Source organism: Amblyraja radiata, chromosome 7, assembly GCF_010909765.2.
Source record: "Amblyraja radiata isolate CabotCenter1 chromosome 7, sAmbRad1.1.pri, whole genome shotgun sequence".
Taxonomy (NCBI): Eukaryota; Metazoa; Chordata; class Chondrichthyes; order Rajiformes; family Rajidae; genus Amblyraja; species Amblyraja radiata.
The window spans coordinates 597505-617814 of record NC_045962.1 but is presented as its reverse complement, the minus strand read 5'-3'; the positions used below and the strand labels follow the sequence as shown (position 1 = coordinate 617814).

The window sequence follows — 20310 nt, the reverse complement described above, 5'->3', positions numbered from 1 at the left end:
AACTACAGCCCCACCACAACTTAAAACGTTCCTAAGAGGCTGCTGGTGTCACATGCCATGACACCTCATTAGCAAGGTAATGAGATGTCATGCTCTCTGGGTGATTATAAAGTGTCCTTTGTTCTAACCAGGACAATAATTTATAACAGTGATGGATGGTTACAAATGACAGGCAGTTCAGACATCTTTACATAGAAACATAGAAACATAGAAAATAGGTGCAGGAGTAGGGCATTCGGCCCTTCAAGCCTGCACCGCCATTCAATATGATCATGGCTGATCATTCAACTCAGTATCCTGTACCTGCCTTCTCTCCATACCCCCTGATCCCTTTAGCCACAAGGGCCACATCTAACTCCCTCTTAAATATAGCTAATGAACTAGCCTCAACTACCTTCTGTGGCAGAGAATTCCACAGATTCACCACTCTCTGTGTAAAAAATGATTTTATCTCGGTCCTAAAAGACTTCCCCCTTAACTTTAAACTGTGACCCCTTGTTCAGGACTTCCCCAACATCGGGAATAATCTTCCTGCATCTAGCCTGTCCAACCCCTTAAGAATTTTGTAAGTTTCTATAAGATCCCCCCTCAATCTTCTAAATTCTAGCGAGTACAAGCCGAGTCTATCCAGTCTTTCTTCATAGGAATGTCCTGCCAACCCAGGAATCAGTCTGGTGAACCTTCTCTGTACTCCCTCGATGGCAAGAATGTCTTTCCTCAGATTGGGAGACCAAAACTGTACGCAATACTCCAGGGTCTCACCTGTACAACTGCAGTAGAACCTCCCTGCTCTTATACTCAAATCCTTTTGCTATGAATGCTAACATACCATTCACTTTCTTCACTGCCTGCTGCACCTGCATGCCTACTTTCAATGACTGGTGTACCATGACACCCAGATCTCGTTGCATCTCCCCTTTTCCTAATCGGCCACCAATCAGATAATAGTCTACTTTCCTGTTTTTGCCACCAAAGTGGATAACCTCACATTTATCCACATTATACTGCATCTGCCATGCATTTGCCCACTCACCCAACCTATCCAAGTCACCTTGCAGCCTCCTAGCATCCTCCTCACAGCTAACACTGCCCCCCAGCTTCGTGTCATCCGCAAACTTGGAGATGTTGCATTCAATTCCCTCGTCCAAATCATTAATATATACTGTAAATAGCTGGGAGCCTTGCGGTACCCCACTAGTCACTGCCTGCCATTCTGAAAAGGACCCGTTTACTCCTACTTTTGCTTACTGTCTGCCAGCCAGTTCTCTATCCACGTCAATACTGAACCCCCAATACCCCCTTTAACTAACCTTCTTTCTCTGTTGCTTACACTAGATTTTATTTTCACACGTTTGTTGCACAAATGCACAGCACATTTCATCGCTTTGGTTTTATGTCTTCAGCCCTGTTGTGGATATCTGTTTCTATCTGTTGTTTATTTTATGTAACATGTTTTTTGTGGAGCCATAGACAGAACCAATTTTCCCCATGTTGTCCTTTGCTGCAGCATTCTTAAACAAGTTAGTTAGTTAACCTCCTACCTACTGGTACCCTATGTATCTTCCTTTGTTGTTTGGCCACTCCTAAAGGTTCCATCGAACAAAATGCTAAAGAACTACACACTCGAACAATAGATGTAGAAGCAGTAAGAGGCAGAATTTGTATTTGGTATCTATGGATCAGGCATTATTGAACATGTGCGGTCTTTGACTGCGCAGAAGTGTTTTCTCCGTCACCCAAATGCCAGTATTAATCTGTTGAACAATCTCCTCATCACTACTGAGTGCAGCACTATCTTTTTAAAAACCACTCATTCCAACAAAATGCTACATTGCATTAAAATCTTAGTTAAAAAATATGTAATTTAAATTTGCTGCGTGGTGACAGATTAATAGAGTGATAGAGTGTGGAAACAGGCCCTTTGGCCCAACCTGTCCACACCGGCCAACATGTTCCAGCTACACTAGTCCCACCTGCCTGTGTTTGGCCCATATCCTTCCAAACCTGTCCTATCCATGTACCTGCCTAACTGTTTCTAAAATGTTGGGATAGTCCAGCCTCAACTACCTCCTCTGGCAGATTGTTCTATACACCCACCATCCTTTGTATGAAAAACTAGCTGGTTAGTCCCTGTCAACATGGATTTATGAAAGGGAAATCGTGCTTGACTAATCTTCTGGAATTTTTTGAGGATGTAACAAGTAATATGGATGAAGGGGTGCCAGTGGATGTAGTGTATCTAGACTTTCAGAAAGCCTTTGATAAGGTCCCGCACGGGAGACTGGTGTCTAAAATTAGAGCACATGGTATTGGGGGTAGGGTGTTGACATGGATAGAAAATTGGTTGGCAGACCGGAAGCAAAGAGTAGGAGTGAACGGATCCTTTTCAGAATGGCAGGCAGTGGCAAGTGGAGTGCCGCAAGGCTCGGTGTTGGGGCCGCAACTGTTTACCATATATATTAATGATTTGGAAGAGGGAATTAGGAGCAACACTAGCAAGTTTGCGGATGACACAAAGCCGGGTGGCAGTGTGAACTGTGAAGAGGATGTTAGGAGGTTGCAGGGTGACCTGGACAGGTTGAGTGAGTGGGCAGATGCGTGGCAGATGCAGTATAATATAGATAAATGTGAGGTTATCCACTTTTCCCACTGCTTCTATTCTTGTATATTCGACTCTTTGACGAAAGTTTTGTGCATAAAAACAAGGGGGCAGATTATTATCTCAACGGGGTTAGGTTAGGTAAGGGGGAGATACAGTGAGACCTGGGTGTCCTTGTACACCGGTCACTGAAAGTTGGCGTGCAGGTACAGCAGGCAGTGAAGAAAGCTAATGGAATGTTGGCCTTCATAACAAGAGGATTTCAGTATAGGAGTAGAGAGGTTCTTCTGCAGTTGTATAGGGCTCTGGTGAGACCACATCTGGAGTATTGTGTACAGTTTTGGTCTCCTAATTTGAGGAACGACATCCTTGTGCTTGAGGCAGTGCAACGTAGGTTCACGAGATTGATCCCTGGGATGGCGGGGCTGTCATATGAGGAAAGATTGAAAAGACTAGGCTGGTATTCACTGGAGTTTAGAAGGATGAGGGGCTACTTATAGAAACATATAAAATTATAAAAGGACTGGACAAGCTAGATGCAGGAAAAATGTTCCCAATGTTGTGCGAGTCCAGAACCAGGGGCCACAGTCTTAGAATAAAGGGGAGGTCATTTAAGGCTGAGGTGAGAAAAAACTTTTTCTCCCAGAGAGTTGTGAATTTATGAAATTCCCTGCCTCAGAGGGCAGTGGAGGCCAAATCACTGGATGGTTTTAAGAGAGAGTTGGATAGAGCTCTAGGGGCTAGTGGAGTCAAGGGATATGGGGAGAAGGCAGGCACGGGTTATTGATAGGGGACGATCAGCCATGATCACAATGAATGGCCGAATGGCCTCCTCCTGCACCTATTTTCTATGTTTCTATGTTTTCCCAGTGCTTCTATTCTTGTATATTCGACTCTTTGACGAAAGTTTTGTGCATATATATTCACTACATGAGGGCATCCCTAGCACTCCTCAACCAGTGAAGTTCTGCTGAAGCACGAGCTGTAATGAAGGACTCAAGCTCTGTCCCTTCTGTGCCTGTCTGTTGAAACTTAGCATCAGCCTTCCTCATCAGCTTCAGCAAATGAGTGAGCTTCTGTGTGGGAAGTGAATGATTCAGATTGTACTGGCGTGGGAATGTTACCCTGCCTTGAATTCTTTCCCAGTTATGTCAGTGAGATTTTCAGTTCCATAAAAGCTTTTAATTAGTGTCCTTGCGGTTGGTAAGCAGAAACATTGAATGGGAACCAACTTAGAACGGGGAAACACAATATCTGTGCCAAACGTAATGCTAATTAAAACTGCACATCTGCTTGCATATATAACAATTACAGCACAGAAACAGGCCATCTCGGCCCTACAAGTCCGTGCCGAACAACTTTTTTCCCTTAGTCCCACCTGCCTGCACTCATACCATAACCCTCCATTCCCTTCTCATCCATATGCCTATCCAATTTATTTTTAAATGATACCAACGAACCTGCACATGTGGTCAAAATCCCTTCATTCCCTGCCCACTCATGTCTAAATGTCTCTTAAACATTGCCATCGCATCTGCTCCGCATCTATAATCTTGAAGTAAAACAACTGCTGGCCTTAGTTCATACCATTTAACGTTTTCTGCATGGATTTGGAATTGGAATTTCGGCATAATCTGGTTTATCGGAAATTTGAAGAGAGAGGGACTACTGTGTCATCATGACCTTAAATTATTCAGCACAGAAATGGAATGACTGAGACATTTTATACCTGAGCAGTGTTGCACCCATTGGCTTGTCAGGTGCATGAAAGAGTTGCTTATTTAGCGCAGCTGAATCCCTCTTTCATTAGTTTTGCTTTCTTGGACAAATGAACAAGTAATCATTCCAGTTACTTGATTTGATGCTATAGAAACATGCTGGAGCCAGCGAGCTGTGTCCTTAGTTGACCTGGCTCCGTTTTACACTCTTCCATGCCTTCTGGCACACAATTATGTTTTCTTGAAACAAACCTTTCACGATCCTTACTAGCTGGCGGTGTCTCATGCCAAGTTTAGTTAATCTTCCTTTGAATGTACAAATTCCTTGTGTTTTATTAAAAAAATATCTTATTTGCAGTTCAAATGAAGGAAAGCATTACATGCTGTAATATAGTAGCCTTATTTGAACTTGGATTAGGTAACTTAAATCTATTTCTTCTGTGTACTCAAGATCATTTCTCATCATAACATCACATTCAACCCACCCTTTGTTCTTTCATATGGTCAGTATATTCTTGGAAGTCATAATCGTCTTTGAAAGATCCTGTACTTCTAGGAACCGTGGAAGGTTGCACAAACACTTTGTTCATTCATTCGAAGGAATGTGCTTTATCCTTTAACATTACGGCAGACCATCCGTTCATCCAGGCCAAATTCCCTTGAATGTACTCAGGTATATCTGGTTATGTAAACTACTACTGACTGACGAGTCTACAAAAGTCAAGTATAACTGCTGTATTGTGGTCACTGATTAAATACATGTGTAATCAAAATGATTTTAAATGCATGACGGCTTTGGGCTTTCGGAGAATTTTGATGTCCTTGTCCTCAGCTAAACTTTCAGTCTACTGGCTTTGTTCAGTTACATAGCCAATCTCAAGATCAGGGCACAAATATCCATGGCCAAGTCCGTGGATATTTTTAAGGCAGAGAGGGATAGATTTTTGATTAGTACAGTTGTCAGAGGTTATGGGGAGAAGGCAGGAGACTTTGTCAACTCTTTCCTTCCCCTGACCCCTTCTTTCTTTAACTTCAGCCATCTGCCACATCACCTTTAAACATATCCTCTCAATGTTCAGATTGACATCTATGCCCACGACACAATCTTACAAATTTTCTGATTCTATTTCTGACCCTGCTGCCAGAAATATTATTATTCTTTATTAGCACCTCGGCATCTAGGCAATGGATTACCTGGAATCGAAAAATTCAGAGTTCATACCATTGGGTTGAATGTTTCACAAATGGGCTATGAGATGTTGTTCTTCCAATTTGCGTTTGGCCTCCCACTCCCAAGTGTGGGAGTGGGAGTGGGAATGCGAGTGGGAGTGGGCTTGATAGTTAAAATGACTTTCAACCAGAAGCCATGAGATGGCAATGATATTAGTCTATCATGTCTATAACGAAGATAGATGCATAAAGCTGGAGTAGTTCAGCGGGACAGGCATCTCTGGAGAAAATAAATAGATGATGTTTCGGGGAGAGACCCTTCTTCAGCCTGAGAGTCAGGGCAAAGGGAAACGAGAGGTATCGATGGTGATGTAGAGAGATATCTAAAGATATACAAAAAATGAACAGTGATAAAGGAAACAGGCCATTGTTAACTATGTGTTAGGTGAGAACGAGCTACAGGAAAAGAGACTAAAGGAGACGACTTTGAAGCTGGCACCACTTGGGTGGCAGAGGGATGGAGAAAGAGGGAAATTAGAGGTCAATATTCAGACCACGGGATGTAAGCTGTCCAAGCGTCTTGTCCATGCTTGGTTTCACAAATACAGTGGAGACCAGATCATGTGGACACTGTCTGCACTGGCCATTTTGAGCACGTAATTTCAAATTGCTGTCCCTACCCTTCCCACGTGGCTCCATCTGCCATCATCTTCACCCCATTTGGTTCCACCTATTGCCCACCGGATTCACATTTGGCAAGGTGAAGGTGTGGGGTTTTGGACGTTGTTTACTCACTTCTTCCTTCATTTACGTTGGGCGGATGTGTAATCCTGACGTGTGGACTCAAGGTTCTCAGCGCCATTGAAGATGTGTGACTCAGGGATGCCCAGATGTTCTAAGGGACATGGCATTTCCAAACACAGTTTCAGAACATTTTTTAAGCTTTGCCTGTTTCCACCTGATAATCCTTTCACATGAAGGAACTTAAACTAGAGTATTAGTTTCAGGAATTTGGTGTCCGGCATGTGACCAGTGTGATATTTCTAGCAGAGTGACAAAGAGTAATAAGATCTCATTGCTGGGGACATTGGTCTGGGAGAGGACACTGATGCTGGTTTACTTTCTAACCTAAAACAGTACAACACAGGAACAGGCTTTCAGCCCACAATGTCAAACATGCCAAACATGATGCCAAGACCAACTACTTCTCTGCTTGCACATAATCCATATCACTCCATTCCCTGCATATCCATGCACATCCGAAAGTCTCTTAAATGCCACTATTGTATCTGCCTTCACCACCACCACAGGCAGTACAATCCTGCCCGTGATTCTGGATAATTTTGTGGAGACAGCATGAGTGATATCTCTCGAGTTCTTCCCGACATCTGCTGTAGGTAGACCAATCTCCGAAGCAGATAGGAAGGTGAGATCACAGTCGCCTGGTAGACAATTAATCTAGTGCCACGTCCAAAGTCTTCATCTTCAAACACTCTTTCCACAATCAGCTGAAGGCTGTGCTGTTGCACTGAAAGTTCATTAGTTCATAAGTTCATAACTTCTAGGAGCAGAATTAGGCCATTTGGCCCATCGTCTACTCTGCCATTCTATCATGGCTGATCTGCCTTTCCCTCTCAACCACATCCTCCTGCCTTTGCTCCATAACCCCTGACTTCCTCTGGACTGGATTCCCATCCCCATTCACCCAATATCTGGGAATTGCGTCATTGATATCAGTATTCAGTCACAGAACACTTTTTAAAATATATCACCCATTAGGTTTACAGTTGAAAATGCCATCATTAAATGCCATCAGCTCTTCTGTGCTTGCACCATGAGATGATGTCGCAAACCTGCATCCACAGAATACACATATGTACAACATTGAAAGACAACTAGACATGAAGCAAAAACATCAAAAACTGTACAAAGCAGGATTAACATTGTTGCTGCAGCAAACTGTGTGGGCCACTAATAAACAGAAGCCTTAAGCAAGTATTATAGTTTTCTTGCGACCAGCTGTGATAAAGGAAACTTATTCTTTTACTTACTAGCTTCCTTTTTGACTTTATCCATTTCTGTCATCAAAGCTACCTCCCGATCCATGATGCTGTAATGTTAAAGAGAACAATGTCAGAACTCTCTTCAAATGGTATTCATTCTATATGTTGTGGAATTAGAACCAAGTGTTCTCTCAGCAGATAGTCACAAAGTGCTGGAGTAACTCAGCTGGTCAGGCAGCATATCCGGACAAAAAGCATGGTTGATGTTTTGGGTTGGAACCCTTCTACAGACTGAGTCCGACTCTCCTGAGTCCTGCTGCTTCCCTTCTCCTGAGGGAACCTTGGTAATCATTCCATTGGGCTATCCCCCTCTTTTAGCCAGGTTACCCCGACTACCTCAAACCCCTACACCTAGTCCTCACCCTCCTCCTCTCTGAACCCCCATCATCCCCCCACAATACCTCACCTCAACCTCTGTCCACGCTCCTGCCCCTCCTCAACCTTGTCATGGTTGCAACCATACAGACTCTTCCGATAATTAACGATCTGCCTTCAATAGAGGCCTCACATTTGTATCCCTCTGTCCCCATCTCAACAGGTTCCAGGCCCGCCATGACATACAACCTTTCTTCCATCGCCTCTGACTCTGTGCCTTTTTCTCTGGGAAGGAGTCCTTGTGATGACCCTTCCTACCATCTCCACCAACCCTCCTCCGCGTGGGCTCTCAGGGGTGTTCTTCTACCCTCTCTACGCCTTTTCATATCGCAGTCTGAAGAATGCTTCCAGCTAGAAATGTTACCCATTCTTTTTCTCCAGAGATGCAGCCTGACCCGCTGAGTCCAGCACTTGGTGTCTATCTTCAGTATCAACCAGCATCTGCCGTTCCTTCTTACACATATTCTCTCAGCAGGCTGCATAGTGTTTTAAAATCTGCTATCTAATGTAAATTTTGTTTCTAATGGGCCTGTCCCACTTAGGCGACCTTTTAGGCAACTGCAGGAGACTATGCAGTCGCCACATAGTGGCCACATGTTCGTCGCCTTCATGGTCGTGAGGAGTTCCCGCATTCTGGGTACTAGTCGCGGCCTCATTATGGTCGCCGTGAATTTTTCAACATGTTGAAAAATTAGCGGCGACTAGAATGAAGCCGCCATGGAGAGTAGCGAGTGGGAGGGTCGCCAGGAGGTCCTAGTGGGTTGCCAGGAGGTTGATGGTTCTTGTAGGCTGTAGCCAGTACTGACCGGTGAATTTCATTGGCTCATTGGGGAAAAAAATGTAAGCAGTAGTTTTCAGAACCAAGGATAACCGACCAGTAATGTTCCGCTGAACTTCACAGCCGTGTAACTCTGGCTTCTTAAAAGTTGTCTCCACTCCTTCTCCCCCCTCTCCCTCCTCTCCCCCCTTTTTCAAAGGACTTACCGTACACTGTGCTTTAGCTGTCTTTTTACAGCGCCAACCTTCCTGTTCAAGGTCTGTTTTACCTTTCACCTTGCACTGTATGAATTTTTTAGACAGCACTCCCCCCGCTTGCCCTGTTCCCCGCCTGCATAACGGGCTGGTGAAGGAAGCGATGTGTGTGTGTGTGTGTGTGTTCCACTCTGACAGTCGCCGTTCCAGTTGCCGGTTTTGAAGGCAACTTGACAGTCGCCGGCAATCCGCTGAAAAATGGTCCAAGTGGGACAGGCCCGTTATGTTCTCCCCCAGGCAAGTTCTTCACATTGACCTGTATTTATTGAATAATTGTCTTTGGTCACCCCTGAGCCACAGCTTCACCTGCTAAACTTCACAGCTTCACCCCATTCGCTGCGATGGCATTTCAGTCTCAGTCACAGAGGCCGATGTCAGGAAATCCTTCAGAGGGGTGAACCCCCGAAAAGCACCTGGACCTGATGGTATACCTGGTCGTGTTCTAAAAACCTGTGCGGACCAACTGGCGGGAGTTTTTACGGACATTTTCAATCTCTCACTTCTGAGGTCTGAGGTCCCCACCTGCTTTAAAAGGGCATCAATTATACCGGTGCCCAAGAAGAGTAATGTGACGTGCCTCAATGACTATCGACCAGTGGCACTAACGCCGGTGGTGATGAAGTGCTTTGAGAGGTTGATCATGGAGCAAATCAACTCCTACATCGACAAAAACCTGGACCCACTGCAGTTCGCGTACCGCCACAACAGATCAACGGTGGATGCGATCTCGCTGGCCCTCCACTCCGCACTGGACCACTTGGACAACAAAAACTCATATGTCAGGCTGTTATTCATTCATTACAGCTCGGCATTTAACACAATCATCCCCTCCAAACTGGTTACCAAACTCGCAGAACTGGGTCTCTGCGCATCCCTCTGCAACTGGATCCTCGACTTCCTCGTCCACAGACCACAGTCTGTTCGTATTGGTGGAAATGTGTCAGCCTCAATAACAATCAGCACGGGAGCACCTCAAGGCTGCGTGCTCAGCCCCCTGCTGTACTCACTCTATACCCATGACTGCGTAGCGAACCACAGTGCGAACTCCATCATCAAGTTCGCTGACGACACCACTATTGTGGGGCGTATCACTGATGGGGATGAGTCAGAGTACAGAAGAGAGATCGAGCAACTGTCCATATGGTGCCAGCGCAATAACCTGGCCCTCAACACCAGCAAAACCAAGGAACTGATTGTGGACTTTGGAAGGAGTAGGAGGGGGACCCACAGCCCCATTTATATCAACGGGTCGATGGTTGAAAGGGTCAAGAGCTTCAAATTCCTGGGCGTGCACATCTCTGAAGATCTTTCCTGGTCCGAGAACACTAATGCAATCATCAAAAAAGCACATCAGCGCCTCTACTTCCTGAGAAGATTACGGAGAGTCGGATTGTCAAGGAAGACTCTCTCTAACTTCTACAGGTGCACAGTCGAGAGCATGCTGACCGGTTGCATCGTGGCTTGGTTCGGCAATTTGAGCGCCCTGGAAAGGAAAAGACTACAAAAAGTAGTAAACACTGCCCAGTCCATCATCGGCTCTGACCTTCCTTCCATCGAGGGGATCTATCGCAGTCGCTGCCTCAAAAAGGCTGGCAGTATCATGAAAGACCCACACCATCCTGGCCACACACTCATCTCCCTGCTACCTTCAGGTAGAAGGTACAGGAGCCTGAAGACTGCAACAACCAGGTTCAGGAATAGTTACTTCCCCTCAGCCATCAGGCTATTAACCCTGGCTCGGACAAAACTCTGATTATTACCAACCACTTTCTGTTATTTGCACTATCAGTTTATTTATTCATGTGTGTATATATTTATATCATGGTATATGGACACATTTATCTGTTTTGTAGTAAATGCCTACTATTTTTCTGTGTGCTTAAGCAAAGCAAGAATTTCATTGTCCTATACAGGGACACATGACAATAAACTAACTTGAACTTGAACTTAAACATCTCCAATCTACTCACTGCCTGGGTTTACACTTTGCAAATATGACAGCCTTTTCATTCAGAATACATTTTCTATGTGTTTTGTTACTATCTGATCTTTCTCCATTCTGCCTCTGCTGCCGTCCTACACTTTAACTTCAATTTTAAAATACCTAAGGTCATCCCCATGCACTCAAACCTCTGCAATCTCCTGTCACTCTACGAGCTTTCAAGTTCAATGTGTTCCATCCGTTCTGACCATTTAACCATTCCTGAGTTTATTCATTGATGGCTGTATACTTTGGGGCCTTGGTATTCACCCATTGAAGCATCGAGATGCCTCTTCAACAACAGAGGAGTCCAAGTCGTCATTCCTCTGACCTCTTACACCTTTCTGTGGCTTGGTGTCGAGGCTTTGATAAAACAATTTTCTACGTAGAGCCTTGAGGGTTTTTGTTACTCAGAGCCATTATATACACACACATTATAGTTATGGTGAAGATGAAAGGTGCCAACAAAAACTGGAAAGTGGTATTCATTGTAAAGGAAGGATTTGGAACAAGCATGATGCCAAATGAATGCCTGCTCATGTAATGGATATAGAAGGCTCAGTGCTCCAAATTGGTGCAGGCTCACTACATGTTGGTGCAGGCACACCATATTAGCTTTCATAGCAAAAGGATTTGAGTATAGGAGCAGGGAGGTTCTACTGCAGTTGTACATGGTCTTGGTGAGACCACACCTGGAGTATTGCGTACAGTTTTGGCCTCCAAATCTGAGGAAGGACATTATTGCCATAGAGGGAGTGCAGAGAAGGTTCACCAGACTGATTCCTGGGATGTCAGGACTGTCTTATGAAGAAAGACTGGATAGACTTGGTTTATACTTTCTAGAATTTAGGAGATTGAGAGGGGATCTTATAGAAACTTACAAAATTCTTAAGAGGTTGGACAGGCTAGATGCAGGAAGATTGCTCCCGATGTTGGGGAGGTCCAGGACAAGGGGTCACAGCTTAAGAATAAGGGGGAAATCCTTTAAAACCGAGATGAGAAGAACTTTTTTCACACAGAGAGTGGTGAATCTCTGGAACTCTCTGCCACAGAGGGTAGTCGAGGCCAGTTCATTGGCTATATTTAAGAGGGAGTTAGATGTGGCCCTTGTGGCTAAGGGGATCAGAGAGTATGGAGAGAAGGCAGGTACGGGATACTGAGTTGGATGATTAGCCATGATCATATTGAATGGCGGTGCAGGCTCGATGGGCCGAATGGCCTACTCCTGCACCTAATTTCTATGTTTCTATGTTTCTATATCTGCTGCCTGGTTATTATAATGATCACTTCTTTCACCTAATGCTAACCCTGCTGTGTTCTTTAACTTTCATTTTCCAGATCCAGGCACTGCTGGCCAAGACAGATTTCACTGGCCATGCCAGTTCAGGTTAGATTAGTTTATTGTCACGTGTACTGAGGTACAGTGAAAAGCTTTTGTTGCTTGCTAACCAGTCAGCAGAAATACAATACATAATTACAATCGATCCATTTACATGGAAAGGGAATAATGTTTATTGCAAGGTAAAGCCAGTAAAGTCCGATCAAGGATAGTCGGAGGGTCACCAAAAGACAAATTGCCAAGTCAAGTCAAGTCAAGAGAGTTTATTGTCATGTGTCCCAGATAGGACAATGACATTCTTGCTTGCTGACTAGTTGTACTTGCAGAGCAGATAAAATTGCTCTTACGGAATTTGCAAACTGCCACCAAAAAAATTGTAGTATGAAATAGAAATTCACTCCAATGAAATTTATGCGAAAAAAATCCAAAATTGTATATTTTCCAACTCTCACTTCTTGAGGCAGGCATGGATGATATTTTTGTGTCACTAATTCTTTAATGTGGAGCTCAGCAGGCTAAGGTACAATGATCATGCAAGGTCATACATCAGTCCTGCTGCAGAGGAGTCAGACCAGGGCTCTGACTGAGTGACCTTCTGAGGGTGATGTCCAATAACATGCTCGGCATGTTGGAAGACATCCACAAGGCTTGCATGCAAAGTCAAGGAGGAATCTGGCAGCAATTTCATACAGTGCTTCATCCAGAATTCCTCTACCACCCTCCTACAATAGAGGCAATTCACATTATATTCAGCATTCTAGTAACAAGCATAATTTGGACAAAAGTGAATTTGAGCAGTGTGAATTTGCTAAAATGTAACCATCTCCCTATAACTCTTGTCGTTTTGACTGGCGATAAGGCCCTGTAATTCATAGCACCTCATCTCCAAATTCTGCAAAGACTTTAGCAGTGTGAATGATCAGATGTTATAGGAATGAAACCCATTAATTACTTTTACAAATTTGGAGACAACCCCTGATTAATTTTTATCATATCACCATTGCATGACAAAGATGAGCTTGTAAACAGAATGGCTTTTACTATGTGACACCAAATTGGAAGAAGGGTCTCGACCTGAAACGTCACCCATTCCTTCTCTCCAGAGATGCTGCCTGTCCCGCTGAGTTAAGGGCCTGTCCCACTTGGCCGTCATTTACACGCCAGGCCGGTAGTGACTGACGCGCGACAGTCGCGGGCGTCATCACCCCTCATCAAGCGCCTTCAAATATTTTATCTGCTCTACAAGTACAATTAGTCAGTGTATTGACATCATTTGTTAAGTAAAACATTGATAACATTATTGTTTGCTGGAAAAATTCATTTATTTTAAACTTTCTGAATTACTCCCAACAAACACAAAATTGTATTCATTATAGCAGTGTGAGGGTTTGAACCCAGCTTAACAATTAGTTTGCAATTTTTTTTTTAAATGGTGTTAGTAAAATTGTTGGTGGTTATTTTAAAAAAAAACTTATTTGGTTACTAGTGTTCTTTTGTAATATAAAATCTACAATCCTTACCTGGATGTTAACTTTTGAAACATCCATAACGAAGGAGGTTTCAAAAATACTTATTAAGGTGTTACTCTGCAGGCATTACTCTGAAAGCATTGATGCTTTCGGCGTAATTATTATCTCATTGTGGCCGACTGCCTATGGGCGGCACGCAGCGGCGTACGGTGACGTAATCATGCGCCACCACGCGCTACATGTACGAGGTCAGGACACCTGCGTGCAACCGCAATATGCCCGCGTGCGTACGCAATATGTCACGAAGGAGGTGTGCGAAGATTTTGTGCCCTACAAAATCCCGGAACGCCGCGCGATATCATGCGCAACTCCATACCCTTCCGCGCTTCTCCATGCGACCATCCCGCGCGGCCCACACGTTACCCATGCATCTCAACGCGACGACGAGGTCGCGTAAATGACGCGCAAATGATGGCCAAGTGGGACAGGCCCTTTCCTCCAGCATTTCGTGTCTGTCTTCGGTGAAAACCAGCATCTAGTTAATTCAGGCAATTGGCAATGAATAAATAGAATGGACGCAGTTCAATCAAAGGGAGGTGGGGCAGGGCAGAATCAACACTGAAACATTGCCATTGTATGAGGACAACATGCAATGCTAATACGAGAAACTAGACAAAGGGTGGGGTGTCCGTGGAAGTAAATCAGGCTGCATTCCTCAATCCCAAAATGAGGGTATAGCAAATTAGTTGAAAATCAAAGGGGATGCTGGAGAGAGCAAGCAGTTTGGCGATGAAGTGCAGCTTTTCAGCTACATTGCATTTAGGGAAGATTCACCTGGGAGGTGACCAACAGGCGTTGATGGATTGGCCTCCGGCACAGAAACTGCAATTGGGAAAGAGGATTGAGCGAGTCACCAAAGTGATGCTCCATCCACTGGTTTGAAGCCCAAGGCAGATGCAAGATTACAAAGGGTGCAGGTCAGAACTTGGACAAGAACATAGAGGGTATGTACAGCTATAACACTGATGTTACTGTCATTCCCAAAGTCAAGGAAAGTTGGATTATCATAGAAGAAGAATGTCTGGTGTCTTGCCCTTTATTTTATCCCTGTCCCAATCTCTTACACATGCAGGGGTTGTTCGATTGTAGCCTGAAGCAAATGTAGGCAAGCAGGAGGAAGTACTGAATTTGTGCACTGTGCAATGTGCCAAGCACTGTGTCATGGGCGGAACAGCGGTGCAGTGGTAGAGTTACTGCCTAACAACCCCAAAGATCCGGGTTTGATCCTGACTACAGGTGCTGTCTGTGTGGAGTTTGTATGTTCTCCCTGTGACTGCGTGGGCTTTTCCTGGGTGCTCCGGTTTCCTCCCACATTCCAAAGACATGCAGGTTTGTGCGTTAATTGGCTTGTGTAAACTTTCCCTAGTGTGTAGGGTAGAACTAGTGTACGGGTGATCGCTGGTCGGCGCGGACTCGATGGGCCGAAGGGCCTGTTTCAATGCTTTATCTCCAAACTAAACTAAACTACTTGCTCACTACCCAGGATTGCTTCATCAGTTTGCCAGAAAGTACTTTGTCCTCTTGCCAAGGTAGTAACAGACAACCTTGAAACTGATCTTGCTCTGCTGATCACAATAGTGTACTCTCGGGCAGCCTGGCAGCCAAGTGTTGTTTCAGCACATCAGTCATCTGTTTGATCACATTCTGTGTGGCATCAAAGCTTTCATTGTCGGCCTGGGGTGGACTGGCATAAATGCCACGCTACGCCTTACATTCGTGGTTCAAGCTAAGCTGGCAGAGTAGCATGTAGGAAGAAGCCATCTCAACGCCAGCCAGCAGATGGCACTGACCTGGTGATTCTTTGCCCACTGAGGAAGTGGGTACACCTTACGTCAGACCCATAATGTGATGTGCACCTGGCCAGTCATACCCAAGGACGCTGGGACGTATTCACTTTGCCGAAAGAGGGTTAGCTCTTGTTTGCTCTCTTTGAATGAAGAATGCCAATGACTTCCCTAATGCAATGGGCAGCAAACTGCAGCATTTTGCAAATTACTCATGGCCGTCCGAAAGGGGGGTGCAATGGGTGCGGTCAACCCCCCCCCCCCCCCTTTTTCCCCGAGTAAAACACAAGTTGGTGTTTAGGGAAACCGTTTTGTAGGTTTTGTACGCTGGGATTTTTGAGGTGTGTCTCTACCTCGGTAGCAGTGAGGTGAATAACGGAATATCGAGTGTGGTTAGGGTTTGTGCTTGGGTAGGATGCGGCCACAGCCACGGCCTCCACCACAGCTCACAACCAGCCACAGAAAGAAGATGAAATGAGTCATGGTGCGTGATGTGACGATGTCATGTTTACCGATTGATGACATGTGGCTGAGCTGGAAATGTCACCTCCCGCACCGTTCCCTTGAGCTCATCAGCGGCAATTGAAATAATTTATTATTGCCGCTGCTGCCTCACGTCACCATGGTCTCAATTGTCTCCCATGTTCCACCCTCTAGCGGCTAGTTATTGTATTAAGTAGCTTGTCAGGTCCAGAGGACTTTCACTCCAGGTCTCAATTAATTAGTTTTTACTCCTGATGTTGTTCACTTTTTGACTGATTGACCCGAGGAGCCCGTCCATGAAGAGCCGCTGAGGAGGCAGAGAGTGGAGAGCCGGCTCCAGTGCGCCGGAGAACGAGCTTCACACAGCGGCCACCCCTACACCCGCCCGGCCACTCCGCCCCGGCCCAACATACAGCCCCCGGCACCCAAACACTGGACTGCCACCAAGCTGAAGGCAGAGCTCACCACCCTGCGAGTCCCTATCCCGCACAACTATAAGCAACGCCAACTCTACACACTCTTCATCAACTCGACCAGAGCCTTGGGGTTAGCACACGACCCTGCTTTAGTTGAAAATCAGATCCATTCTCTAGACGCCATCGCCTCCCTGGTGTTCCCATCTGTTCCAGCCTCAAACACCGCGGCCAACAGTGTGTCGGAGTAACTCAGCGGGTCAGGCAGCATCTTTGGTGAACATGGATACAGTCATAGAGTCACAGAGTGACAGTGGAGAAACAGGCCCTTCGGCCCAACTTGCCCACACCATCTAACGATGTCCCAGCTACACTAGTCCCACTTACCTGCGATTGGTCCACATCCCTCCAAACCTGTCCTATCCATGTACCTGTCTAACTGTTCCCTAAATGATGGGATAGTCCCAACCTCAACTACCTCCTCTGGCAGCATGTTCCATACACCCACCACCCTTTGTGTGAAAAAGTTACCCCTCGGATTCCTATTAAATCATTTCCCCTTCACCTTGAACCCATGTCCACTGGTCCTCGATTCCCCTAATCTGGGCAAAAGACTGTGCATCTACTCGATCTATTCCTCTAATGATTTTGTACACCTCTATAAGATCTCCCCTGATCCTCCTGCGCTCCATGGAATTGAGTCCCAGCCTACTCAATCTCTCCCTATAGCTCACAGCCTCTAGTCCTGGCAACATCCCCATAAATCTTCTCTGTACCCTTTCCAGTTTGACATCTTTCCTATAACATGGTGCCCAGAACTGAACACAATACTCTAAATGCGGTCTCACCAACGTCTTATACAACTGCAACATGACCTCCCAACTTCTATACTCAATACTCTGACTGATGAAGGACCAAAGTGCCAAAAGCCTTTTTGACCACCTGTGACTCGACCTTCAAGGAACCATGCACCTGTACTCCTAGATCTGTCTGCTCTACAACACTACCCAGCGGCCTACCATTTACTGTATAGGTCCTGCCCTTGTTCGATGTCACAAAATGCAACACCTCACACTTCTCTGTATTCAATTCCATCAACCATTCCTCTGCCCACCTGGCCAATCGATCCAGATCCTGTTGCAATCTTTCACAACCATCTTCACTATCTGCAAAACCACTTACTTTTGTATCATCAGCAAACTTGCTAATCTTGCCCTGTTCTGTGACGTTTCACAGAGTGCTGGAGTAACTCAGCGGGTCAGGCTGAGAATAGAGGTTGGAAGGTCATGTTGCAGTTGTATAAGAAGTTGATGAGGCTGCATTTAGAGTATTGTGTTCAGTTCTGCACACCATGTTATAGGAAAGATATCATCAAACTGGAAAGGGTACTGAAGATTTACGAGGATGTTGCCAGGACTTGAGGGCCTGAGCTGTAGGGAGAGGTAGAGTAGGCTGGGACTCTATTCCATGGAGCGCAGGAGGATGAGGGATGATCTAATAGAGGTGTATAAAATCATGATTTGAATACATCAGGTTGAGTCTTTTGCCCAGAGTAGGTGAATCGAGGAGCAGAGGACATAGGTTTAGGGTGAAGGGGAAAAGATTTAATAAGAATCTGAGGAGTATCTTTTTCACACAAAGGGTGGTGGGTGTATGGAACAAGCTGCCAGAGGAGATAGTTGAGGCAGGGATTATCGCAACGTTTAAGAAACAGTTAGACAGGTACATGTATAAGACAGGTTTGGAGAGATATGGATCAAACGTGGGCAGGTGGGACTAGTGCAGATGGGACATGCTGGGCCGAAGGGCCTATTTCCACACTGTAGCACTCTATGACTCTATCTTTCCCTCTCAAACCCATTCTCCTGCCTTCTGTAATCCGTATCAATCAAGAATCTATCAATCCCCTCCTGAAACATGTCCATTGACTTGGCCTCCACAGCTGTCTGTGGCAATGAATTCCATAGTTCACCACCCTCTGACTTAAGAAATTCCTGCTCATCTCCTTCCTAAAGGAATGTATTTTAATTCTGAGGCTGTGGCCACTGGTCCTAAACTCTCCCACTAGTAGAAACATCCTCTCCACATTCACATCCACTCCATCCAGGCTTTTACCAGGCTGTGACAGACTGCAACAGCTTCACACCATGTCCCAAAGCTTGTGTCCTGTCCTGCATCACCCAAGGCAGCAGAGACGTTATAGGAGAGGTCAAGCACCGTCACAAAGTAGCTCACGATGGTTTGTGTAATATTCAGGAATGTCTATACATGAATATTACTGAAGAAGGGTCTTGACCCGAAATATAATCTATACCTTTTCTATAGAGATGCTGCCTGACCCACTGAGTTACCCCAGCACTCTGTGACATGTCATCCATCCATGTTCTCCAGAGATGCTGCCTGACCCGCTGAATTACTCCAGCAATCTGTGACATGTCACCTATTCATGTTCTCCACAGATGCTGCCTGACCCGCTGAGTTACTCCAGCACTCTGTGACATGTCATCCATCCATGTTCTCCAGAGATGCTGCCTGACCCGCTGAATTACTCCAGCAATCTGTGACATGTCACCTATTCATGTTCTCCACAGATGCTGCCTGACCCGCTGAGTTACTCCAGCACTCTGTGTCTATTTTCCCTTCACCCATCTGCCCAAGCCCACCCTCCCCCCTCCTTTCCTATGTTCCTTTCCACCCATAAACCTCTCTCTGCCTTTACATTCCACTCCTCTTTCAAATCTGCTCTACTTATCTACATGCATTTCTCTTCTTAACTTTTTAGAGTCATAGAATGATGCAGTGTGGAAACAGGCCCTTCAGCCCAACTTGCCCACACCAACCAAAATGTCCCATCTACACTAGTCCCACTCACACGCGTTTGGCCAATATCCATCGAAACCTGTCCAAATGTCTCTTAAACTTTAGGATAGTCCCAGCCTTAACTACTTCCTCTGGCAGCTCGTTACATACACCCACCACCCTTTGTTTGAAAAAGCTACCTCTCAGATTCCTGTTAATTTCTGAAATATTGGTCATAAATCTGGTGCAAAAATGCTCCAAAATAAGACACAGAATGCATCAGAGAGCATCTAAAACCCCAGAGCTTCCAGGGCCCTTAAGCGGGCCCTGGACCCCGGCATCGAGGGATTTCACGCTTCGTGCTCATGATGTGCGCAGCACGCACATTATTTCACATAAACATTTTTGTAATCCTGTCATGCCACCCCCCTTTTTGGAAAGCTTCGTACGGGCCTGTATCTCAAGCAGTCTCTTGGAGTTACTTCTGCCCACCTACTCTGACTGAAAAAGCGTGTTATCTGAATTGGTAAACACTGCCTGACCAAAGTTTTTCATGTAGCCACTGCTACTGCTACTGCAGTTGTACAGGGCCTTGGTGAGACCACACCTGGAGTATTGCGTACAGTTTTGGTCTCCTAATCTGAGGAAAGACATTCTTGCCATAGACGGAGTACAGAGAAGGTTCACCAGACCGATTCCTGGGATGTCAGGACTTTCATATGAAGAAAGACTGGATAGACACGGTTTGTACTCGCTAGAATTTAGAAGATTGAGGGGGGATCTTATAGAAACTTACAAAATTCTTAAGGGGTTGGACAGGCTAGATGCAGGAAGATTGTTCCCAATGTTGGGGAAGTCCAGAACAAGGGGTCACAGTTTAAGGATAAGGGGGAAATCTTTTAGGACCGAGATGAGAAAAACATTTTTCACACAGAGAGTGGTGAATCTCTGGAATTCTCTGCCACAGAAGGTAGTTGAGGCCAGTTCATTAGCTATATTTAAGAGGGAGTTAGATGTGGCCCTTG

At 45.4% G+C, this 20310-nt stretch overlaps 1 protein-coding gene across 3 annotated transcripts in view; it reads right to left on the bottom strand.

Annotated features, from left to right (window-relative positions):
* Positions 1-20310, bottom strand: part of spats2l (spermatogenesis associated serine rich 2 like) — a 170574-nt gene that overhangs the window by 25129 nt on the left and 125135 nt on the right. For all 3 annotated transcript variants that reach the window (XM_033023537.1, XM_033023538.1, XM_033023536.1), the window contains exon 8: positions 7539-7597. In XM_033023537.1, the coding sequence (XP_032879428.1) occupies positions 7539-7597 (59 nt within the window). The remainder of the gene's footprint in view (positions 1-7538; positions 7598-20310) is intronic.